Genomic DNA, 26,872 nt, shown 5'->3' with positions numbered 1-26,872 from the left:
ATGTTGATGCCTAAGAAGAACCGGATTGCCATTCATGAACTCCTTTTTAAGGAGGGAGTCACGGTGGCCAAGAAGGATGTCCACACGCCTAAGCAGCCAAAACTGGCAGACAAGAATGTGCCCAACCTTCACGTCATAAAGGCCATGCAGTCTCTCAAGTCCCGAGGCTACGAGAAGGAACAGTTTGCCTGGAAACATTTCTACTGGTACCTTACCGATGAGGGTATTCACTATCTCCGTGATTACCTTCACCTACCCCTGGAGATTGTGCCTGCCACTCTACGCCACAGCCGTCCAAAGACTGGCAGGCCTCAGCCTAAAGGTCTGGAGGGTGAGCGACCTGCAAGACTCACAAGAGGCGAAGCCAACAGAGATACGTACAGGCGGATTGCTGTGCCTGCTGGTGCCCACAAGAAAGCCGAGGCTGGGACTAGGTCAGCAACCAAATTCCATTTTAGAGGCAGATTTGGTCGTGGACATGGTCAGCCACCTCAGTAAAATTGGAAAGGATTATTTTGCATTGAATAAACTTACAGTCCAAAAAAAAAAAAGTCAAACAGAATATTATGACTAAATTGATTCTATTTATGTTAATATTTATGTGTATTCACACATTTATGTGTGTATTCATATATGTCTGCATAGGTAGGTTCATGTAAACACATCTGTAAATATATGGAAGTATGTACACCACAGTGATATTGGTTAGCTTTGGGAAAAGTATTTGTTCAGAAGAGTGTTCACCTTTACTACATATGCTTGTTTGCATTATTTGATTTTTGTAAACAATACAGACACCTTCTACAGTTTTAAAAAGAGTTGACAAAAAAAAAAACAACACAAAAACATATAACTAGTGAAAAGAAGGGCTGCCTTCTTACACTTAAGTTCATGACACGGCCGGGTGCGGTGGCTCGAGCCTGTAATCCCAGCACTTTGGGAGGCTGAGACTGGCGGATCACGAGGTCAGGAGATCGAGACCATCCTGGTTAACACGGTGAAACCCCGTCTCTACTAAAAAAATACAAAAAACTAGCCGGGCGAGGTGGCGGGCGCCTGTAGTCCCAGCTACTCGGGAGGCTGAGGCAGGAGAATGGCGGGAACCTGGGAGGCGGAGCTTGCAGTGAGCTGAGATCCCGCCACTGCACTCCAGCCTGGGCGACAGAGTGAGACTCCATCTCAACAACAATAAAAAAAGATTATGACAGCCCATGCCAGGTTTTGGGGAAAACTTGAATCTTCTTGATGGTATTTTTCATGTATATTTAAGAAAACGATAATTTAAAAATCTATAAATAAAGGAAAAGCTGGACATCATAGCACTCTCTGCTGACAAAAAAAACACTCAATATTGTAAAATCTCATGTGATCTTGTTTCTTCTAGTTATAATCTATGAGAATACAACTTAGGCAGAGCCAATGCTTATATGTTTCATACAATGCATAAAGAAAAAAGCTTGCTAAGCAAATTAGTATACCAAATAAGATAACTTGTAGCACGAAGTTTATGGGAAGGGTAGAGCACATTTCTTTATTCATATAATCTTTGTATTGTTTGTATTACATCCTTTATCTCTTGGTACTATGACTGTTTATGTTTCAGGTTGCACCATCGAACTAGGAGCTCCTGGTTCATCTTTGTAACCCCAGCGTGGGGCTCATAACATGGTCTCCATGTTAAGAGACCTGACATTGTTGGAGTGGACTCTATTACTGGATACTCTGATAATCATCATAGAACACAGGAGGCATGAGCTCCGGTCCTGGCTCCTATATAACTTGGGTGTACTTGGACATGTCACTTAAGCTCTCTGGTCCTATTTCTCACCTGGAAAACAAGGGTCTTTGACTAAAAAATTATAAATTCTCTTTTAGCTCAAAAACTTGATCCTTAATATGCAAATGTAATAATTTAAGCAGATTAATCATATACATGCACATGGATATGGCTAAACAGAGACAAGATTTACCTGTTCACTGAAAAGGCCCAATAGGATTTCTAAATGGAAGTACTTTGAATAATAAAACTATTAATAATAAAACCTCTTTACAAGTAGATCAATAGATCATTTTTACCAAATATCATTGGCCTTCTTTCTCTGAATTCCTTTTTTGTTCAAATTAAGAGGGGTATCCCTGTGGAATTGCATACATGCATATAAAATTGTTGCTTTCATTCAGACTCTTTGGATTGTGGGACACCAGCATGTATTAAGCTTCTAGATTATTTAAACATGTAGCTGCAATTGGGAAATATCACTTTAAAGTAAAATAAAGCTGTGTCAAATATCATTAAGATAATTATAACAACAAGCAACTGTTAAATATCGGTATGTTGCAAAGGAACTTAGTTTTCTAATAAAGTGACCCTGTGATAACATACTTAGGTAGCTAAATATGGGTATATACACTAGGGACGCGCTTACGCTATCACTAGCAATAGGCTGCAAATATTCCTCCTCACTCTTCAGGGGGTGTTGGCAAGCAGCAAGCAGAATGGAACCCAGTTTTGTAACCCAAGAGGCCAGAGCTGGTACAGGGATGCTTTGGGAGAACACGCTCAGAAGTTGGAGTAGAGCTAAGCTAGATACCAAGGGAGAAGCCAATGGCACCATGATCTGTTAAAAAGTCTGAAATACAAGAGCAGAATTTAAACAGAGGAGGAAGCCAAGCTCTATGGCTGGAAGAACACAAATCCAAGTAGGAGGGAAGCAACGAGGGAGGGGACAGGCTGCAGCTGGGGCTGGGGTGGCATCCACTGCCTCTGTGACCGTGATGCTGGGGCATTGGGTGAGGTTGGAATGAATCGCTGGCATGGATACTAAATCATCTCTGCCATTTCTTCAAACAATGCAAAAAAGAGAAGAATAGGAAGGTAAAGGAGGAGGAAAGGAAGAAGACAGTGGAGAGAACATTGTGAGGGAAGATACTGTGACATTGTGATACAGAGAGAAGTGAAGGGACAGATTTATACTCCTGATTGCAGCATAATGACAATTTTTTTCACATCTAAATTTTAGTTTTTGCCTTCTGAGCCTGTTAATATAAAAATACATACATAAATAAATTTTAGTTTCTTAGCATCTGGAGAACAGAATATTTTGGCCCAGATCATCTGTAAGTTCCTTGCTAGCTCTTATATTTGTAAGACCCTGCTGAAACAGTCTGAAATTCTGTAAGACTCAGTTAAAACAATCACTAAGATATTCATAAACCAACTTTATTACTCGGGTAGTATAATTTTAGTTCAACTACTTAATACTTTGGCATCTGGTTTCCCTGGGGTTGTTGGTAAGAAGGCCTGATTGCTTTCTAATAGGGTGGGTCTCAGAATTGTGTTAGAAGCAAAAGGCAAACAGATGGGTAAGCTGCTCTAATCAGCTCAAGCTGGAAAACAAACAAACAAAAAAACAAAAAAAACCTCTTTTCTCTTAAAATGAGAGGTTGGTCTTCCCCGAATTCCAACGCTCCACTCCCTGATTTGGAGATGAATCAGATGACTTCACTGGTCTTCCCCTTCTCTGATTTCTATGATTCATCAGCTAAAGCAACTAGGGTGGGGGAAAAGAACCCTTCTAGTATTCAGGTTATGTTGCATCTTAAAAGGAAGGAATCTAAGGAAAAACTGTTAGAATTGTAAAATAATGAAGAAAGCAAACTTATAATACTCCTAACTCAGACATATTTTTAAAGAGGACTCCCTATTCTGGTAATTATCAATTACATGGCCTTTGCTGTTTATCAATTGTTTTATAAATATTTTTCTATGAAATCAGTAAAACAAACAAAAAAAATGCATTGTACACACAAAAAACTAGTTTCAGGCTGGGTGTGGTGGCTCACGCCTGTCATCCCAACACTTTGGAAGGCTAAGGTGGGAGAACTGCTTGAGGCCAGGACAGAGTAAGACCTTGTGTCTAAGAAAAAAAAAAAAAAAAGATAAAAAGAAATCTAATTGGTTTTGACCATCTGAAAAGGTACCAGTATCTACCTGATTATAATAATCAAGGAACCCTCAAGATTCATTCACGTTAACAAACATTGAGTATCCACTAAACGCCAAGCCAGGCAGGACTACACAGCACATACATAACAGGAAGAAACATCGAACTCCTCCTTAAGGACTAGTGGAAGTTAATATGTAATGATAATTTGGCAAATGCATCAGATATGAAATCTAAGTGCTAGGAGAATACAATAAGAGAATGACTAATTCTGTCAAGAAACAGTTAACCATTAGAGAAAGGAAGTAAGCCATTCTATCTTTGCCAATGCATTAAAGTTGTTCATAGTTAGTTGAAGTCATTGCACAACCACGAAAGAGGAAATGTAACGTAAACCAGTGTATTCTCTATCAGCAGGAAGTGACAACGTAGAGAGGTGGGATTATTTAGTTTTAAACAAACCATCCAGTATAAAAACAGGTAAAGAGTCACGAGAGAAGGTATGTATTTGATTAATGCCACCATTTTGAAGATAGTTTTGGAAACACTCTGCTTAAGTATTTCCCTCAAAGCTGAAGTCAAATTCTGGTCTCTTGAGAGGAGTTTTGAGGAAGAGCTAGCAGTGATTCTGGGCCAGAGCTGGTGTTTAAGAGGGAAAAAGATAGTAGCAGGAGAGGATACTGATTTGATCAGGTCCTCTTTTGATAACATTGTTCAGTGAACTCAAACAGATTTATTTTCTGGTTGTAAAAATATTTGAGCATTCTGATATGAGGGCTGAAGAGGATATCTATCAGTCCAATCAAGCTTTTAGACTTCCTGAAACACTCAATATTCAAAATTGTGTAATACTATTTAAAAGTAATAATTTGGTGAGGGTAAAAATGTTTAAAAATATAGTGAACTGAAATGGAATATTCAATGATAATATGAATAATGAACTTATACAGCAAAAAAGAGTTTAAAAATCCAGTATTCCCACGAGCAAGGGAATAGCTAAGTGTGATGTCGTTTCCATTAGCCCTATGTAAGTCTCCAAAGAAATAGGTTAACATCTGCCATCCCCTTCCTCTTCCAGAACCTGTGGTATTCTTGTGGGCATTCTGGATATCTGGAACAAGCTTAGACATGAACCCAGACAACGAAAGAGTTAAGAAGGTACAGAGTCAGTGGATGCAGGGTTGGACCTGAGAAATCCGCCACCCACTGAAGTCAGTCGTCAAAGATGTTGACCCCTCTCCTAGGGCTGCAGTTACTCTTCCTTTACAAACAGAAACCATATCTTGGAATAGTTAACATTGCTTCTGTTAGTCTACTAATATGCATTATATATATTATAAAATTATCTGCCCTGTTTTGTTAAAAAAAATACATGAAGCCTTTATACCGTTAATATCTAATGGAAAAGGAATGGCAGAGAGGTAGGGGAGAATGGCCTCGGACCCACCTGGGCTAGCAGTACAGATCTCCATGTTACCATTTTGTTTTAACTTTCTTTTTTTTTTTGGTGTTTTTGGTGTTTTGGGGATTTTTGAGATGGAGTCTCACTCGGTTGCCCAGGTTGGAGTGCAGTGGCCTGATCTCAGCTCACTGAAACCTCCGCCTCCTAGGTTCAAATGATTCTCCTACCTCAGCCTCCCAAGTTGCTGGGATTACAAGTGCCTGCCACCATGCTTAGCTAATTTTTGTATTTTAGTAGTGATGAGGTTTCACCATGTTGGCTAAGGCTGGTCTCAAACTCCTAACCTTAAGCAATACACCTGCCTCGGACTCCCAAAGTGTTGGGATAACAGGTGTGAGCCACTGCACTAGGTTTGTTTTAACTGTTTAAGTCCAATTTTCTCTTTCAAGACTGCAGCATCTTTTTTTTTTTTTTTTTCTCTTAAGACAGAGTTTCGCTCTTTTTGCCCAGATTGGAGTACAATGGCGTGATCTCAGCTCATCACAACCTCTGCTTCCTGGATTCAAGCGATTCTCCTGCCTCAGCCTCCCAAGCAGCTGGAATTACAGACGCCCACCACCACGCCAAACTAATTTTGTATTTTTAGTAGAGATGGGTTTTCTCCATGTTGGTCAGGCTGGTCTCAAACTCCCAACCTCAGGTGATCTGCCCGCCTCAACCTCCTAAAGTGCTGGGATTGCAGGTGTGAGCCACCAAGCCTGGCCATTTTTTTTTTTTTTTTTTTTTTTTTGAGCCAGAGTCGCACTCTGTCGCCCAGGCTGGAGTGCAGTGGCACCACCTCAGCTCACTGCAACCTCTGTCTCCCGGGTTCAAGCAATTCTCCTGCCTCAGCCTCCTGAGTAAGTGGAATTACAGGCATGTGCCACCATGCCCAGCTAATTTTTTGTAGAGATGGGGTTTCACCATCTCTACAGGCTGATCTCGAACTTTTGGCTTCAAGCGATCCTCCTGCCTTAGTCTCCCAACATGTTGGGATTATAGGCATGAGCCACTCTTGGCTAGAGCCACTCCTGGCTAGAGCCACTGTGCCTGGTTTGACTTTTAAAAGGTTAGGAGAAACACCAGCTAGGTAAAAAGTAGCATTTAAAGAGTTAACGGCCAGGCATGGTGGCTCATGCCTATAATCCCAGTGCTTTGAGAGGGCTAGGTGGGCAGATCACGAGGTCAGGAGATTGGGACTATCCTGGCTAACACGGTGAAACTCCGTCTCTACTAAGAAAATACAAAGAAATTAGCCAGTCATGGTGGCATGCGCCTGTAGTCCCAGCTACTCGGGAGGCTGAGGCAGGAGAATGGCGTGAACCTGGGAGGCAGAGCTTGCAGTGAGCCAAGATCGCACCACTGCACTCCAGCCTGGGCGACAGAGCAAGACTCCATCTCAAAAACAAACAAAAAAAGGGTTAACCATTATTTTTTTAAGTGACTTTCTTGGAAGGTTACCAAACTTTTTTCCACATTCAAGGTTCACTTCCAGATGACATAATTCAAATGTAATTCTCCAAAGAAAAATTTTGAAAGGAACCCCTATCCCATTTAGCTTTGGAGCCTAGAAGAAGGAGAGGCACCTGCCCCACTGTGTGTGAGGGTCTGTAGTTCTTACCCCCCTAATACTTATTTGTTCGACTCCAGTAGATTTAAAATCTGCACCTTCCATCTCCTTGGCTTGGCTGCATTCTCGCCATATGGCAGGCATATTTAGTACACAGAAACAAGAGTGAACAGCTTGCCAAGTAGGACTGATCACTGTAAACTTAGGGGTGTTTTTGTTTTTGTTTTTTGGAGACAGTGTCTCACGCTGTCACCCAGACTGGAGTGCAGTGGTGCAGTCATGGCTCAACGCAGACTCGACATCCTGGGCTCAAGTGATCCTCCCACAACGGCCTCCTGAGTAGCCAGGATGACAGGCATGTACCACCACACCCGGCTAACTTTTTAAAATTTTTTGCAGAGACGAGGTCTTTTCATGTTGTCTAGACTGTTCTCGAATTCCTAGGGTCAAGCAATTCTCCTGTCTTGGTGTCCCAAAGTGCTGGGATTATAGGTGTGAGCCATCGCACCTGGCCAGCCTTAGGTTTAGATTGAAAAACAGTGTCTCCCGACCTCCATGGCCTCAGCCTTCCCTAGTTTCCATCCTGCCCCCTCAATCTATCCCTATCTATTGCAGTCATACTTTCCGTTCTAGAAGTTTAACCATGTTGCTTATCCCAACTCCCATCCCCCATTAAAGAGCTTTTGATTATTCCCCATCTCAAGATAACATCCACAGTCTCTTTTTTTTGAGATGGAGTCTCACTCTCTCCCCCAGGCTGGAGGGTAGTGGCAAGACCTCGGCTCACTGCAACCTCTGCCTCCCAGGTTCAACTGATTCTCCTGCCTCAGCCTCCTGAGTAGTTGAGATTACAGTCGTGTGCCACTACAATACTTCACATTTATACAGTGGCTTGCATTTTTAAAAGAACTTTTATGTTCATTATTTATTAGATGGGTACTACAGCCAGTAGGATATGCTAGAAAGGCATTAATATCCAGGTTTTGTTTTGTTTTTGAGATGGTGTCTTGCTCTGTCACCCAGGCTGGAGTGCAGTGGCGCGATCTCAGCTCACTACAAGCTCCACCTCTCGGGTTCACGCCATTCTCCTGCCTCAGCCTCCCCAGCAGCTGGGACTACAGGCGCCCACCATCACGCCCAGCTAATTTTTTTATATTTTTAGTGGAGACGGGTTTTCACCGTGTTAGCCAGAATTGTCTCGATCTCCTGACCTCGTGATCCGCCTGCCTCGACCTCCCAAAGTGCTTGGATTACAGGCATGAACCACTGCGCCCGGCCAGTATCTAGGTTTTACAGATGAAAATACCAAGAGTTGAAGAGGGACGAGATAGGGCCTTAGCAAATGGCGGAGTTGAGACTCTGTTTCAGTGCTCTTTCCCCTTTCCTTCCGCAACTGCTTCTTCCAACAAACTCAAACTCTGGGTTGGCTACTTCTAAGACTCAACCTCTCATACTTTTCTTCCTCTGAAAGTTGCAGCTGACAGTCTTAACATTCTGAAGACTTTCTCACTGCTGCATGTAAATTAACTCTAGCACTGGGCTCCTGGGAGGCAGAAGGCTTGGCTGACAGCCTTGTATGCAAAACGACATTTAGGCCTTAGGCCCTTAGTCAGTTAGTTACAGAGTCCTGCTCCTTAAGAGTAAAAGTTTTCGGACACTAGCGTGTAATATCAAAAAAGCCAAACCGTGTTAGGAATGGACCTACCACTTTATTAGCCTCCCACAATGCACACATAGACAGAGATATGCAAGCCTACTGCATCGTGACTTCACACGTCCCCCAACCCCCTTTCTGAACTCAGAAGAAACTCATTGTGCAATTCTACAAGACTGCAGATTGGTGCTGGACAGAAATTATTTCCAGCTGCCCATTGTGGCACTTGGGAGTTATCATTTGCATCACTTTTGATGGGGCGGAGGGAGACATTATACTTGCAGAAAGTATTCAATTATTTATTTTTCACAATAGTAAAACTGTTGTTTGGGTATTGTTGGGACCCATAACTAGATATTAGTTAAAAATAAGACACCAATTCCCTAAAATACAGACCAGACATAAAATACATTCTATTTCTTAGTTGTATAGAAACGTTAACTCTCTCATTCAACTAAACAGATGGATCTTAATCACTTGATCATTTATTCCGGATCCCTTTCTGACTTTCAGTTGAAAACTTCAGGGACAAACGTAAATATTGTCTCATAAAGGGTTATGTCATCAGTGGTCAGTGAGACCATTCCCAGACATGATATTCTCATTACTTATTTGGAGCTCCATCTAAAAGGTTAAACCAAAGAAGCGTCAATTTTTTTTTTTTTTTTGCAGTTTCACTGGTTTAAATTGGACAGATGTCTGCTGAAAGACCAGTTTGCAAAACTGCGTATGACTCACGTTTTCTTGGCATTGGAGAACATTATCTATGGATGGTGAGGCGTAGGAAAGAGTGGGCATATTTTCAGCACACCAGTGATTGGGCACAGGCCTCTCCCTGTGAGGAGAGATAAGGTTTTTGTTGTTATTGTTGCTCTAGGAAGAACAGACTACATACTCAGGTGGAGACAAGTTTTCGCTGAAAGATAGAATGGTTTTGTTTGTTTTTTGAGACTGATGCCCAGGTTAGAGTACAGTAGCACGATCATAGCTCACTGCAGCCTTGACCTCCCTGGCTCAAGCAATCCTCCCACCTCAGCCTCCCCAAAGCTGAGACTACAGGCATGTGCCACCATGTCCAGCTAACTTTTTAATTTTTATTTTTGTAGAGACGGTGTCTCACTGTGTTGCCCTGACTGTCCTCAAACTCCTGGGCTCAAGAGATTCTCCTGCCTTGGCCTCCCAAAGTGTTGAGATTACAGGCATGAGCCATGCTTGGCAAGATATAATATTTTTCAGAGGTTTCTTTTCTTTTTTTTTTTTTTGAGATGGAGTCTCGCTCTGTTGCCAGGATGGAGTACAGTGGCACAATCCCGGCTCACTTCAACCTCCGCCTCCTGGGTTCAAGCAATTCTCCTGCCTCAGCCTCCTGAGTAGCTGAGATTACAGGCACGTACCACCACACCTGGCTAATTTTTGTATTTTTAGTAGAGATGGGTTTTCACCATGTTGGCCAGGATGGTCTCGATCTCTTGACCTTGTGATCCACCTGCCTTGGCCTCCCAAAGTGCTGGGATTACAGGTGTGAGCCACTGGGCCTGGCCAGAGGTTTCAAGATGTGATATATTCCAAATTGTTTCATCTAACCTGAATTTTTACTTCTTTAATTGTCTTTAAATGCAATAGAGTAGTATTAAATGAGTTAGTTTGGATACATCGTAAGAATGTATCCAAAATATGGAGATGTAGTCTTTAAGGGAAATATACCTATACACTGATACAATACAAAGATACAAATGAAAGGTATAATAGTAACTGGTGTGGCTTTTGATAAACACATGTTTCTTTGATTTGTTTAATTTCTTTCCTTGTGCAAAGCTAACCATAGCATTGTCCTTGTGACTGGGGAGGTCTAAAATTGAGGTGGGGACAACCTCGCTACATGTTGGCTTTGGGGGAACACTTAGGTAACAGCACAATTTAATACATCTTGATTGAACTTCCAGGGTTTTCCTAGCCATATGTCCAGTCATAGGTCAGGTACACAGTTGTAGAAAGAAACAAGCGTTCCCTGTGAGGAGCTTACATTCTGTTTAGGTACCACCACACGTACCACCACACGTATGCAAAATGCATAGAGAATAATGTGAGATACATTTCATAGTCAGAATTTGTGATATTTTAATAAGTACAGTAGGAATTTGGAGACTTTTGGGGGATTGCATTGTGAGAGCGATTTCATGCCCTAGATGTGAAAAACAGGAATCCTTGATTTTGCCCCTATTGCAACACTTTTGTCTTTATGCCTCTCTGAACCATTTGTTAGAGGACAACTCTCTCATCCTTTATTAGTTAGGATGTTTCTGTTCACAAGTAACAAAAAGCCTACTCAAACTGAGCAAATAATAAAAGAGGTATATTGGCTAAAAGTCCAGGGGTAGGGTGAGCTTTATGTATGGCTCCATCAGGACTCAGACTCTGATTCCCTGTGTAAATTTCTTGCTTCTTCCTTCAGAGTACAGATCTCATCTTCAGGGTGGCATCCATCCTTTTTATTATATGGTGAGCGGCAGCACTCGCGCTATGGTGCATTTTCATTCACACCCAGAGAGAGAGTGCTTCATCTCACAAACATCTAATGAGTACTGAGATTTGTGCTGATTGGACACAAACCTTAAATCATTCCCTAGGTTGAAGACATTTACCATGTACTGACTGGTTTAGATCTGGGTTACTATACAAACCACAAAAGTAGGGGACATTAGACCTGCTGGGGTTCACTCCTGGAGCTGAAAGTAGGGTCAATTTCATCTAAATTTCATGGTAGCTACATGACAGGGGATGGAATAATGAAATAAATGGGCCTTTTGTTGGAGTGGTGGTGAGGGAGTGGGAGATTCTCTCCAAGTTGTACCTTTACACCTAGAATCTTGATCTTATTCTCCATCTCCTTTCCCCCAGGGCTCCCAGTTGGTTCCCCATCAATTATTATTCTTTCAATTTGTACCTTTGTATTGCAGCAACAGGTACACTTCCTTCAATCTGCAAACATAAGCAAGTTCTCATCATTCTGAAAACAAAACTCAACTCTCCTGGATTTTCCTGCAGGTTATTGTCCTGCCTTCATTCTTCCATTCAACAGACCTCTCAACATGGCTTTTCCTCCACACATTTCCTTGTCTCTCATTCAATTCTCAGCCTGCAGTGACTGCTTCTCTCACACCACGGAATGTTCTGGTCAGTGTTGAATCCAACAGCCTTCTTTCCTTAGTGTTCATCCTCCTTAGCCTCCTTATAGTACCTGACATTGTGGACAATACCATTTTTTTAAACTTTTCAATCTGATGTAATCTTGAGTTTATATAATTGTTGCAGAAATATCATATATAGCTCCTGTATGCCTTTCATCAAGACTCCTGTGAACATTTCACTGCCCCGATCCTCCAATTGGAGAATAAGCTAGAAATAATGCCCCATTACCAATTTATACTTTGGTTTTTATTTCCTAAGTATGGGACGTGCACTGATATAACCACATCTTAATCAGGAAATTAACACTAATACATCACTACCAAATAATCCACAAATGCCCTTCAAGTTTTGCCAGTCGTTCCAATAATGTCCTTTATTGGACCAGGATCCAAACCAGGATCATAAGTCACATTCAGTTAGTTTTCTGTAATCTGCAGTAGTGCTCCAGTGTGAAAGAAGGGGAATTTTTGCAGATTACTGACCGTTTACTTTATAGACTGTCACTCAGTTTCGATTTCTCTGATATTTCCTCATGATTTATGTATATCTGGAAGGAGTATATCACAGAAGTGATGCTGTGCTCTTCTTGGTGCGTGTCAGGAAACACCGTTGATTTGTTTCATTACTGGTGATATTAATTTGTATCACTTGATTAAGATGGTTTCAGCCAGGTTTCTTTCTGGCATTAATTAACAGGTATTTTATACATGTTAAATAAGTAATTTGTGGGGAGATTCTTTAAGGCTATGTAGCTGTTCCTATTTATCATCAAATTTTCACTCACCACATTTAGCATCCATTGATGATTCCTAAATAATTATTACTCTAATGATTTCAGATTGGTGATTTTTCTATCATTCCATTTATTGGTTGGCATTCTATCATAGAACAGAATGTTTCCTTCTTCCCTATTTAGTCATTTGTATCAGTATGGGATCATAGATTCTTATTTCACTCAAAGGATTACATTGTTGCTATCATCATTTGATGCTCAAATTTTCCTGAATCTGGGAACTCCTTTAAGCTAGAGTCAATGCATTTCTGATATGGCCCCTCATTTTTTGAGCACTTTCTTTTATTCTTTTATTTATTTATTATTTATTCATTTGAGGCGGAGTCTCACTCTGTTACCCAGGCTGGAGTGCAGTGGTGCGATCTCGGCTCAATACAACTTCCACCTCCCGGGTTAAAGCGATTCTCATGCCTCAGCTTCCCAAGTAGCTGGGATTACAGGCACGTGCCACCACACCTGGCTAATTTTTGTATTTTTAGTAGAGATGGGGTTTCACCATGTTGGTCAGGCTGTTTTTTTTGTTTAAATGCAGGGTCTCACTCTGTTGCCCAGGCTAGGGTGTAGTGGCGTGATCACAGCTCACTGCAGAATTAACCTCTTGGGCTCAAGGAATTACCCCACCTCAACCTCTCAAGTAACTGGGACCATAGTCACATGCCACCAAGCCCAGTGAATACTTTCTTTCTGATGCAACATGATGTTCCAGATTCATCTTCTATTGATCCTGACCCAGACTTATAATCAGTAATGTCTTCAAGCACTAGTTTCTTTTAATGAATAACGGGATATAGAAACCAAGATCTGGGTGTTACATGTGCCATTGCTACTAGATTGTCAGTGCATCCAGACCCTCTCAGCAGAATAAGGAAATACGGGATGGGCACAGAAACTCATGCCTGTAATCCCAGCACTTTGGGAGGCCAAGGCTGGCGGATCACCTGAGATTGGGAGGTCACGACCAGCCTGACCAACACAGAGAAACTCCATCTCTATTTAAAAAAAAAAAAAAAAAAAAATTAGCTGGGTGTGGTGGCGCATGCCTATAATCCCAGCTACTGTGGAGGCTGAGGCAGGAGAATCGCTTGAACCCGGGAGGTAGAGGTTGTGGTGAGCCAAGATTGCACCACAATTGCAATCCAGCCTGGGCAACAAGAGTGAAACTCTGTCTCAAAAAAAAAAAAAAGAGAAAATCAAGAAAAAGGAAAAGGAAATATATATATGCATATGTACCCACACAGCTGTAACTGTTTCTTCATCTCTCTGTGTATATTAAATACCATGAATTCACTCTGATACTTCCAATTCCAATTGAATATCACAGGGTTTATTCTTGCCTTCCTCTTTCCCATTATCTCTCTCTCTTTTTATTTTTGGAGATGGATTCTCATTCTGTCTCCCAGGCTGCAGCGCAATGGCCAAACTCACCGCAACCTCTGCCTCTTAGGTTCAAGTGATTCTACTGCCTCAGACTCCTGAGTAGCTGGGATTACAGGCACGCGCCACCACCATGCCCAGTTAATTTTTATATTTTTAGTAGAGGCGGGGTTTCACCAGGTTAGCCAGGCTGGTCTCGAACTCCTGACCTCAGGTGATCCACCCTCCTCGGCCTCCCAAAGTGTTGGGATTACAGGGGTGAGCCACTGCGCCCAGCCCCCATTATTTGCAAGGAATATTTTTTTTTGAGACGGAGTTTTGCTCTTGTTTCCCAGGCTGGAGTGCAGTGGCTCAATCTCAGCTCACTGCAACCTCCGCCTCCTGGGTACAAGCGATTCTCTTTCCATGCCCCACTAATTTTGTATTTTTAGTAGAGACGGGGTTTCTCCATGTTTTTCAGGCTGGTCTTGAACTCCTGACCTCAGGTGATCCACTCGCCTCGGGCTCCCAAAGTGCTGGGATTTCAGGCATGAGCACCTAAGTCTAGACCGTAACAAAGGGGACTTAACAAAGGGGAAGAGGAGTGTCTTAGTCTATTTTGTGCTCCTATAACAGAATACCACAGACAGGGTGATTTATAAAGAACAGAAATTTAATTCTCACAGTTCCAAAGCCCAGGAAGTACAAGATCCAGGCACTTGCATCTAGTATGTGCCTTACTGTGTCCTTACATGGTGGAAGTCAGAATGGCAAGAGTGGATGAATGTTGAATCCTCACATGACAGTAGATCAGAAGAGGGTGAACCCACCCCCATACATCCTTTTTCATACTGGCCTAATCCATTCATGACCTAGCCGCCTTCCCAAAGGCCACACCTCCCAACGCTGTTGCATTAGAGATTAAGTTTCCAACACATGAATTCTGAAAGGGAATACATTAAAACCATAGCAAGGAGAAAATCAAAAAAGGCCAGCTTGGTCTCAGACACGCAAGCCCTACCTTTCCTGGTGTCACAGCACAAAGATAAGCCCTCAACATAACATGCCTATCTATTCCTCTCCTCTAAGTTGCACACCCACATTTTCAGTGTTCTATAGGACATGCCATTAATTGTTCTGCTGACATTTGGTTGAAAACACAATTTATCTTTTCACCCCATCCCTATTCTAACATTTTCATTTAAGTCAGTGGCAACACTTAGCAAAAACCTCAGTTGTCTTTGAAACATCTTACTGCATAATTCTATACATACAGCTGGGCGCGGTGGCTCACACCTGTAATCCCAGCACTTTGGGAGGCCGAGGCGGGCGGATCACGACGTCAGGAAATCGAGACCATCCTGGCTAACACGGTGAAACCCCGTCTCTACTAAAAATACAAAAAATTAGCAGGTCATAGTGGTGGGTGTCTGTAGTCCCAGCTACTAGGCAGGCTGATGCAGGAGAATGGCGTGAACCCGGGAGGCGGAGCTTGCAGTGAGCCGAGATCGCACCACTGCACACCAGCCTGGGTGACTGAGCGAGACTCCGTCTCAAAATAGTAATAATAATAATTCTATACATACATGCTATTTCTTGGGTCATATTGTTCCTTACTGAGCTATAACACCCCGACCTCCAACCTTATCAGCTGGAGAACATGCACACATCAATAATCTAGATGCTCATTAACTTGCGATGGAATTATACCCAGATTAACTCATCGTGAGTTTAGGCTGAGCACAGTGGCACATACTAATAATCGCATCACTTTGGGAGGCTGAGGTGGATCACTTGAGGTCGTCAGGAGTTCAAGACCAGCCTGAGTAACATACCAGGACCTCATCTCAACAAAAATAATAAACAAACAAACAAATAATAAGTTGAAAACACTGTAAGTTGAAAATGCATTTAACATACCTAACCTACCAATAAAAAACAGAATGGCTGTATGGGTACTTGAAGTATGATTTCTATTGAATGCACATTGCTTTGGCATCATTGTAAAGCCTAGAAATCATAAGTTGAACCATCGTAAGTCAAGACCATCTTCACATATTTACTAAATGTGTGCTGCTTGCCAAGCTTGATTCTAGATACAGGGGAAAAATAAGATATGGTTTTTAGGTAAAGTTTTAGCTCATTTATGAGATCTTTTTTGATGCTTACAGGTAGAACAACTCCTATCTCTTCAAGTAACTCTTACCCATTACAGAAACTAATCACAATATTTACATTTTTGTACCCATTTAGATGTCTGTCTCCTTCTGTGAAACTGTAAACACTGAAAAATGTGTTTTAATTTACCTTTGTATTCCCAACACTTAGCACAATGTCTGTTACCCAGTTGTGACTCAATGCTACAAGTAAACATTCATTTTGAGGATAGGGTGAAATCAGATATCTGCTGCCTTTTAAATAGCTTTCCAATCTATACCTTTTCAATCCACCTGCTATATGTACAGTTAACACCTCCTTGCCATTGGTCTTTCTCCTCTCTAAATCATTCTTTATATTGTAGCCTTCCTAAAATTCATCATTTGGCTTAAAAGCCTTTAATGCCTCCTCATTGCTTTCCGAATCAAACCAAACTATCTAGGTTTAACGTTCAATATCTCCTATTGAGCTCCAGCACACTTCCTCAACTTCATCTCCTATTTATCATATTTCACCCCCATGTTTTTCACACGACCAATTTCGCTATTTCCTAAATCCAGCCCCTCTCATGATTTTCCCTCATGCTGCAATGCTCCACTTCCTTTTGGTTCACATTTTTAACTTGTCTTTCAAAGAGCTTAAACGTCATTTCTACTATGCCTTTCTCTGATTTCCAAGTGTCCCTTTTTCTTACTTCTTTGCACTATTGTGTCAGTTGATCATTTTCACTTATATTATAGCTAATTATGCATATCCATCTCCTCAACTAGATTAGGAAATACTCTTAAGGCAGAAACCAATCTTACATTTATCTTTAAATCCCAAGAGATTGGCATAATTCGTTACATCCAATAGATTAAAAATGCATTACCAATTCAACAGACGACAGGCAAGGTTTTGATAGGTGATAATAAATCCAAGTAGACACAGAATCATGTACAACAGCATGCAGGCAGGACAAGAATAGCTAATTTATGCAATGTTAAAGCCTGGTGAGAGCAGATGTTGCATTAATGCAGTGCTTGGAAGGGACTGGATACTCATGTTATCAATGTGGTTTTGCCCTACTGGTGTATGTCTTAGGATTATGTGTATATACTCTCCAGTGATGTATATTATTTTTTGAGATGGAGTCTCGCTCTGTCGCCCAGGCTGGAGTGCAGTGGTGCGATCTCAGCTCACTGCAAGCTCCACTTCCCAGGTTCACGCCATTCTCCTGCCTCAGCCTCCCGAGTAGTTGGGACAACAGGTGCCCACCAATACGCCCGGCTAATTTTTTGTATTTTTAGTAGAGATGGAGTTTCACCGTGTTAGCTAGGATGGTCTCGATCTCCTGATGTCGTGATCCACCTGCCTCGGCCTCCCAAAGTGCTGGGATTACAGGCGTGAGCCACCGCACCCGGCCTCCAGTGCTGTATATTTTTAAATAAGTAAAATCTAGGATAGGGAGAATAGAAAATATTCCTTCTCCCCATCCCCACAACAGATTTTGAAGAAAATGGAAGAAAGTCAACCCACTAATCACAGAATCCTTATAAGGGTTCTTCACTTTCAAAACAGCAATAAATTTATACTCGGGCTTTCCTCCTATTTTCTTAAAGAATCAACCAGGCTATAGCTCATATATTAAAAGCAAACACATCTGCCAAGGCAAACTCTTGACTGTTTGAATCTGTTTGATGAAGTAATCTAGAGATCCATCCCTCTTAGAAACACAGGTCTGGTTCTTGACTCTTTCAGTACTTTTTTTGTGGCAGGGCAGATCCAAATTCCAGATAGATGCCTTGCAAGTGTGTCTGCCATTATATACCTTGATAAGTAGACTGGACATGAGTGAAGGGGACATGGCAACAGTAGATGGATAAATGAAATGGATCCCCTTTATTTCTACATCTCAACAAGAAACCCAATAAATCTTGATATCAAATACCTTAAGGTTTGATTAAAAACTATATAGCAAAAAACAAAACAAAACGAAAAACTACCATATTATCTACAATGCATAGAAAACATCTTAACATCTTTACATGTCCATTAGGAACTACAGATACAGTATGCTAATGAAAAATTAAAAAGTGTTCTTTCCTCTCCCTCCCCTAAACCTGTTCATAGCATATGTGATTAAATATGTTCACAAATTCTTTCCAAACCTCTCCCTTCAAAGGTGGAGCTTAAGTGTGGGCTTAGCAATTTACTAATCCTTCAGATGACTGCGGTCCTAGCCAAGAGCCTGATTGCAACTTCATGAGAGACCTGGACTTTTGACTTACAGAAACTGTGAGATAATGTTTGTTGTTTTAAGCAGCTAAGTTCTGGGATAATTTATTATTCAGCAAATTGGTTATAACCAAGATAGCACACAAAGCTAGAATCCAAAAGGAGAAATGACTGAAAAAAAATGAACATTTTAAATTAACTTTCTTCCCACTCTAACCACACTATTTTCTCAATGGGTAACACCATCATTTACTCAGTATCTCAAATGAGAAACCTAGAAGCCATACTTTACTCTCTCTACCAACCACAAAACTGAGTTTGTTTTTTTTTTTCCTATACATCACTTCAGCCCACTCCTACTCTTGCTGCTTTAATTCTGGGCCATTGCCATTTTTCAATTACTACAACACAGGCTCCCAACATTTCTTCGTTTCCCAGCTCCACTGCATTCTCTAGACTAATGCCAACAAGAGCCCTTTTCAAATACATATCTGATCATGTCAGTTAATTAACCTTCACTACTGGTTCCCACATTGCACAGGACAAAGTTCAAATGTCGTAGCATGGTGTTTCTGTCCCTATCCTGTAGTTTTCTCTCTCATCTCCCATGTTCATAGCCAACAATCTCTCCAACTTTCACCTTTTCATAGGCTGCTTAGTTTCACTTAGTTTTTTTGTGGAAGACCTTTAATTTTTCCCTTAGAAATCCTACTATCTCTAAAAGACTCAGCTCAAGTTCTAAATCAGAAAACCTTAAATATGAATATCTGGTTGGATGACTTTCTTACTTTATCAAAGCACTTATTACATAAATCAATATAGTGTCTTCCACTAGAATGTGATTTCCTGGAAAAAAAAAAAAAACACTTTGATATCTACACATTCATGCATCTAATATCTGCCAAGCAACTACATGACAGGCACTGTATTAGGTATTTACTACTTAATGGTAAACAAAACAAATAGGCCCTTGTCCTTGCAGAACTTGTAATCTATAAGAAAAGAGAGAAGTCAAAGAAATGAATATGGTGAGACCTGAAAAAACAATGCTATGAGAGACTAACTGTGGGAACCTACTTTGGAGTGCATGGCACATAGTTACACTCAAACACTTACTGAATTAAACTGTTTTCAAAGAGGCGTGTATAAATTACACCTTCACTGCTGAGGTATAAGGGAGCCAGGTTGATCATGTCCTTGCTAGCATTAAGTCTGATTTTTTTTTTTTTTTAAATCCTGCTCATTTTTTGAGATAGGGTCTTGATTTCTCTCCCAGGATGGAGTGCAGTGGCACCATCATAGCTCACTGCAGCCTTGAACTCCTAGACTCAAGCAATCCTCCCACCCCAGCTTCCCAAGTAGCTGGGATTACATCCTGCTAAACATATGGTAAGTTACTTCTTGCTTATAAATTCTCAGTACTAAAAATCAAGAAAAAGAACATAAAGCAAGATCAAACCTATGTTAAAAAAAAGGGCTTCGCTAAGCATAAGCAAAAAACTAGCTTTATATATGATCAGTGTTATTCAAATATATGGGTAAGAGAACACATTTTACAATGTAAAAAGTAATATTTAAAAATTAAAAGGCAAGTCTTTCTGGTATTCAGAAGTCTGAAGCAACCACTGTTCCAGTTTTTTTTTAAAAGAGCACATTCCATTCTGGTGCACACAAATGTGCATTAAAAATAAAATAAAAAAGTAAAAGGGCATTTCAAGGGAAGCCCTGCCTCTCCCTTGGCTCACTGCCAAATGATTCACAACCAAAACATTTCTGGGATATATGACTTAAGGAATAAAAAAACCTCAGTGTTTTAAAAAAGGGAATGGCAGGATGAGGAAACGATTTATCAAGATACAATTTTACTAATAACTACTTCTTAAATAACTTAAAAGTTTTGTAACAAAAAATCAAAATAAAACAAAACTTGGTAGTTGAAGATATTTTCAACTGTTACAATATTTGAGGAGATTTTCCGGTCTAATTTCTCAGAAATTAGGCTGAAAGAATAGCCATTCTTTAATTTAAAATAGCTAAAAAATTTCAATGCGAAGCAATTATCTAGGATTACAAAACTAGTATTTTACAAATGACATACATAATTTCTGAAAATTTTTGTGTAAGGGTTCTAAAGATTAAACAAGCCTGTCCCTTTTTTTAAATTTTGAGACAGGGTCACACTCTGATACTCAAGTTGAGTACTGTGGTACGATCATGACCCACTGTAGCCTCGACTTCCTGGGCTCCAGCAATTCTTCTGCCTCAGCCTTTTGAGTTGCTGGAACTACAGGCACATACCACCACACCCACCTAACTTTTTTATTAGTAGAGATGAGGTCAATGTTGCCCAGGCTGGTCTCGAACTCCTGGACTCCAGTGATTCTCCTGCCTCAGCCTCGCAAAGTGCTCGGATTACAGGTGTGAACCACTGTGCCCAGCCCTGCCTGTCGTTTCTTAAGTCCAAATTTGCTACAGCAACATCACCTGATTATGCCCTTTTCCAAATTCATCTGTAGGTCTGGAAAACTTAAATCAATCAGTATAGATGAGGATAAAAATGGCTTATGCTGGCCAGGCACGGTGGCTCATGCCCGTAATCCCAGCACTTTGGGAGGCTGACGTGGGCAGATCACAAGGTCAGGAGTTTGACAACAGCCTGGCAAATATGGTAAAACCCTGTCTCTACTAAAAATACAAAAAAAAAAAATTAGCCAAGAGTGATGGCGGGTGCCTGTAGTCCCAGCTACTGGGAAGGATGAGGCAGGAGAATCACTTTAACCTGGGAGGCAGAGGTTGTGGTGAGCTGAGATCATGCCACTGCACTCCAGCCTGGGAAACAGAGTGAGACTTCGTCTCAAAAGAAAACAAAACAAAAAAAGCTCATGCTTTACCACATTAACCTTGTCATTTGGAGCAATGACACCGACTTTTTTTCTGGAAAACATACCAATCTCTTTGCTTTCAGCAGTGTATTTCAACACTCAGCTTGAATCTAGAGATAGAGGCATTTGTCATCAAACATGTTATACCATCAAATTTTTTTCTCTTTTTTAAACAAACTGATGGTTGCCAAACAAGAAGATAGCAATCTGACTTTTCAGAGGCAGGGAGTTTTTATTTTTGGCTTCTTTAATGGAATTTCACCAAGTTTTTAAAGGTATTAACTTTATTAACCTGCAACATTCATCATTTTAAAGGAGTATATAAAAACTGTCAAAACGGGTCAGAAACAAGGTTTCCGATGCTCATAATCATCTTCAGCAGTGGCAACATTTAACTTTTTGAGTCAGTCTCAACAGACTGGCAATATAACTAACACAATACATAATGATTAAGTGTTGTTCTCGATAAAAAAGCAAATTATTTTTCTATTTACAATTTTTAGAAAAGGTTTAATGTAAAAATATTTTTCTTCTTTATATATTTCCCTGCCATGATAATGTTAAAACATATCAAGATCTTCCTTAAACTTTAAGGGTGAAAAGCATAACATTCCATTTTAGTTGAAACATTCCTTCACATAGCCAACACATTTTTTCAAGGCACTCTAGCTACTATAGGAAAAATGTTCCTCTTACCTACTGATTATTTCCCCTCAAACTTTTCTAAATTAAACATTGCTATAACTTTTTTTTTTTAAATTTAATTTTCCATAGTACAGTCCTCAAGTTATTTTTCTTTTATGTGGAGCCACTCCTTCAGTTTCAACTTGCTGACCAGGCGAGCAACTGCTTTTGGCTTCTATGGAAACTGGATTCCTGTGGCTGCGTGTAGGCATTCTTGTTCCAGCAACCTAAGAGATGAAGCAGAGAACAGAATAGCTTAATGTAACTACAACATACCTATATACAGTCAACTCTGTTGTATTTATACAAGTATTAACCACCTTGCAAATGAGCTTATATTTTTAATCTCCAGCTACCTGGCTGTTTCTAAACAAGTTTTAATCTGACACATTTTTAAAGTACTAAACTTTTAAATCATCATCAGAGAAGTGGATAGATCTGAGTAGATGGGGAGAAAAGTGAATGGGGAAACTATTCTCTGTGTTAAATTTATTAGAGGTTGAAAAGATAAATTAGAAATCAAGGGAATGACAGGCCTTATGAGTGACATGTTTGCAATAATTAAACTGAAGGACAAGAAAAAGGAAGAAGTGAGTAATAGGGAGGGAGGGAAAGAAAATACAAGAAGGTCTGAGGTGGTAAACAGGGAGAAGAAATTACACGGACAAACAAGAAAGACAATAAGAAAGGTAGGGAAGATAAGGAAAGAAAATGGGAAAGAGATAAAGATTAAGAAAGAGGGAAGTAAAAAAAAAAAAAAAAAGCATAAGGAAGGGAAAAGACAAGAACCCAAGTAAAAGGGAAATACTGAAGGGCTGAAAGAGGAGACCAAGAAAGAAATAAGAAAAGGGGAAGAAAAAACTGGAAGGGGGAATACAGAGGATGGGCAAACGGGAAGACGGGGTTAGAGTAGGGGAAGAAACTTTGCTGTGGTTCTACCTTCTAGTCTACCCTTCCTTACCCTCACTTTCTATCTCACACAGTCAAACGAAGAGAGGCGGTCTATTTTTTTTTTTTTTCTTTTGATACAGAGTCTCACTCTGTCGCCCAGGCTGGAGGGCAGTTGGTGTGATCTCTGCTCACTGCAACCTCCACCTCCTGGGTTCAAGTGATTCTCCTGACTCAGACTCCCGAGCCGCTGGGATTACAGGTGTGTGTCACCACGCCTGGCTAACTTTTGTATTCTTAGCAGAGACGGGGTTTCACCATGTTTAGGCTGGTCTGGAAATCCTGACCTCAAGTGATCCGCCCGCCTCGGCCTCCCAAAGTGCTGGGATTATGGGCATGAGCCATCGTGCCCAGCCAAGGTGGTCTATTCTTAAGACATAATCCCTTGCTATGTAGTCATGTTAAACATGTGATCTATAAAAAGAGTAATGGAGAAGGCCAGTCTCACAGAGAAGGACCAAAGCTGTACAGCCTGAAACTATTTCCACAGAGCCTGCCCATATCTGCCTTTATTTTCCCTAGTCACCTTGTTCTCTTCTATTTCTTCATATCCTGTCCAGTGAATTTTAGGCCTGGGACTGATGGGTGATAGTGTAACTCCAAGCACTCTCTCTCATAATGCTAGCCCAACAGAAATACTACTGGCATTTGCTCCAAGGGGTTACAGGCTCACTGAGAATGGCTCAGACTCTGGCTTCCCTTATTTAATATCTACTGTTCCTTTAAAAAGCATTTTTTTTTGGTTTACATTTACATGACCAGAAAGGACAAACTGAGTAAAGATTTGTCTGTGTGAATCTGATGAACTTTTGTAATATACTGATTAGAAAACTGTGGTGACTTTTGGATGATCTATACCACTCCTCACTCAGCTGGTATTTCCTATAAAGGTATACTGACCACACTAATTCTATATGTTAAAATCTTTGAGAAAAGCAAGCATTTTGAAAACTTCCACTGTAATTTTGTGTGTGTTTGAATGTGTAAAATGAATGTTTATTGCTGTAGAAAGAGAAAAGGACTAAGTGTGAAGCTGTTGCAAGAAGACTGGAAGCAAAAGTCAAAAGTAGCCCAGGCAGCAAATGGGACCCTTAAATAGAATGTCTGCTTGATCCAGCAGGAGGCAGAAGCAGGCTCTACTGGCGTCTCTCAGGGTTAGTACCAAAGGCACTATACAAGGATGAGATCGGAGTTCAACTGGACTTGTGACTATGTGATCACAGTAGAGGCAAAAATGTCTGAATACATTTTTACACCATGAAAATGGGCAGATGATTTCTATTTCATATAGGTCTTACTTCCCTGGTTTCCTGAAAGCTGTGATCTTACCATTGCTGCCAAAACCAGAATCCATATTTGCGCTTAGATTGGTTGGGACTAGAAGGCCCATTCCAATGGCCTGGCTAGGAGGTAGGGAGGAAGATGGGGTAATTCCTATCAAATATAGGGCTAGACTGTGGGGAGGTGAGTAGATCACCAAAAACTTTCCACTGGCTTTCAAAAACATATATCAAACCAAGTATCAGTTATCTAATTGTCCACTGTACCTAATGCTGGGCTCTACAACAACCTGGGCCTGGATAATCTCGTTAAGTATTTGTTCCTGGACTGAATGCATGAAGCACACTCCGTGATACACATATAATTGAACTGTTATTATGTAGCCAAATTGTGAACACACGGAATTTCTCCTTTTCCAAATACAGTCACATTTTGGTCAAAATGAACTACATGTACAACAGTGGTCCCAAAAGATTGTAATGGAGCTGAAAAATTTCTATCATCTAGTGATGTCGCAGCTGTTAGAATATAACAGTGCAATGTATTACCTTGTCTATGTTTAGACATGCAAATACCAGTGTATTACAACTGCATACAGTATTCAGTACAGCAACATGGCGTACCGGTCTGTAGCCTACCTAAGAGCAATAGGCTATACCATATGGCCTAGGTGTGTAGTAGACTACACCCTCTAGGTTTGTGTAAGTAAGCTTATGATATTTACACAAAGACAAAATTGCCTAGTGCTGCATTTCTCAGAATTTATCCCTGTCGTTAACTGATACACGACTATAAATTGTGTTCTTACTGTACTAAAGCACATTTTAGACCACATTTAAAAAGGAATCAAATCATTAAAGTATTTCCAAAGTATAAAGCATTCAACACTCTCTTAGTGTCAGTCTGTATCAATAAGGACAGTACATTACTCATTTTTTTAAGAAATACCTTACACACACATAATACATTTTTCCTTTCACTTAAAGTTGTTCAATTCCAAGGTATTAAACTGTTCATTTTCACTAAAAAGGAATAAGCCACCCCCACACAGAATTACGGGTTATAGGTGAGAGACTATAATCAGTGTTTCTAAATTAAAAGGAAATCACTCTCCTAGAAAAACACAGATCCTTCAAAAACAGTTCTTCAATTATTTTTAAGTTACTTAAGAAAATGTTTCCTTAGGTTATAAAAGTGACTACTTCTAGTAAACTGGAAACAGACAACCAAAACTGAAGATAAAATAGCTTAAAATGCTAAAAAGTAACTTTCTCCATTCTTTCACTTGTCCCAACTTAACATTTGTACTTTCTTGGCCAAAGCTAAGTAGGAATGTACAAGGAGTTCTCATTTCTAAAAGGATACTCCCAAACAGTAACTTAGGGTGGAGAACTGAAAGACATAAACAAACAACCCTGTTTACTTTATTTAAAAATCCTCACTATTTGCATTCCAGCTGTTTCCCATAAGGATTTGAGGACATTTACCGATTAATTCAGTAAAATATAGACAGTGAAAAGGAAGAATACACAAGTGATAGACGCTCTGGGGCAACCATAATGAGAAGATAACACTCAGAGCAATAACTCTAACTCAAACACTTTTGGCAGTAAGTAAGAAAAATATACTGGATTTGTCTCCTGAACACATTCAGAATCATTTGCAGAGAGCAAAACTTTTTTCTTTCCTTTTCTTTTTTTGAGACAGTCTCACTGTGTCGTCCAGGCTGGAGTGCAGTATAGTGATCTTGGCTCACTGCAACCTCTGCCTTCCGGGTTCAAGCAATTCTCCTGCCTCAGCCTCTCCAGCAGCTGGAATTGATTACAGGTGTGCACCATGACGCCCGGCTAATTTTTGGTAGAGATGGGGTTTCACCAAGTTGGCCAGGCTGGTCTCAAACTGCTGATCTCAAATGATCCACCCGCCTTGGCCTCCCAGAGTGCTGGGATTATAGGCGTGAGCCACCGTACCCAGCCGAGTGCAAAACTTTTCTAACAACTAAACTCGAATTGGAATTTCCTACACAATATAAGAATGAGTGACATAGCAGAGAATATCTCTAGCTATGGGTTTATAAGTTTCATATAATGTCATTCAACTGTTACTTCTAGCAAGGATTCTATAAAGAGAGTAATACTAATTGTAATTCAGTAAATACTGAGTTACATAATACTTATCAAAACACAATTTAGTCCTTAACACTTTAGTTATATTTTTAGTTAGACACTCTGTTCACAAACTACTAATACTTCTTTTTCCTCATCCTAATTAACAATGTTGGCCAGGCGTGGTGGCTCACACCTGTAATCCCAGCACTTTGGGAGGCTGAGGTGGGCGGATCACAAGGTCAGGAGATCGAGACCATCCTGGCTAACACGGTGAAACACCGTCTCTACTAAAAATAAAAAAATTAGCCAGGCATGGTGGCGGGTGCCTGTAGTCCCAGCTACTTGGGAGGCTGAGGCAGGAGAAGGGCATAAACCTGGGAGGCAGAGCTTGCAGTGAGCCGAGATCGAGCCACTGCACTCCAGCCTGGGAGTGAGACTCTGTCTCAAAAAAAAGAAATAAATAAATAAAAAGTTTAATTGTATCAAATTTTATTACATGTACTCTTCTGCAAATTGCCTAATGAAAAAAAAACCCCCACAATTTTGCTTTTCATAGGAATATAAGGATTTAACTACTTGGATGCCTTACCCACACACCCACTGTGCAAGCTAAGAGAGTTTTCTTTTTCTTTTTTTTGAGTTTTCTTTTTC

General features: G+C 40.5%; 1 protein-coding gene and 1 pseudogene across 5 annotated transcripts in view; one reads left to right on the top strand and one right to left on the bottom strand.

Annotated features, from left to right (window-relative positions):
* Nucleotides 1-498, top strand: LOC111553659 (annotated as a pseudogene).
* A 19,280-nt stretch (nucleotides 499-19,778) lies between these two features.
* Nucleotides 19,779-26,872, bottom strand: part of ICE2 (interactor of little elongation complex ELL subunit 2) — a 58,199-nt gene continuing 51,105 nt past the window's right edge. For 3 of the 5 annotated variants that reach the window (XM_023228586.1, XM_023228588.1, XM_023228589.1), the window contains one exon: nucleotides 21,946-22,111. In XM_023228586.1, the coding sequence (XP_023084354.1) occupies nucleotides 21,983-22,111 (129 nt within the window). In that variant the 3' untranslated portion in view covers nucleotides 21,946-21,982. Of the gene's footprint in view, nucleotides 22,112-26,872 lie in introns of all 5 variants that reach the window. The other 2 variants (XM_023228587.2, XM_023228585.2) reach the window with 2 other exon arrangements.

Source organism: Piliocolobus tephrosceles, chromosome 6 (genome assembly GCF_002776525.5).
Source record: "Piliocolobus tephrosceles isolate RC106 chromosome 6, ASM277652v3, whole genome shotgun sequence".
Taxonomy (NCBI): domain Eukaryota; kingdom Metazoa; phylum Chordata; class Mammalia; order Primates; family Cercopithecidae; genus Piliocolobus; species Piliocolobus tephrosceles.
The sequence above is the reverse complement of the archived record's forward strand: the minus strand, read 5'-3'. Positions and strand labels throughout refer to the sequence as shown.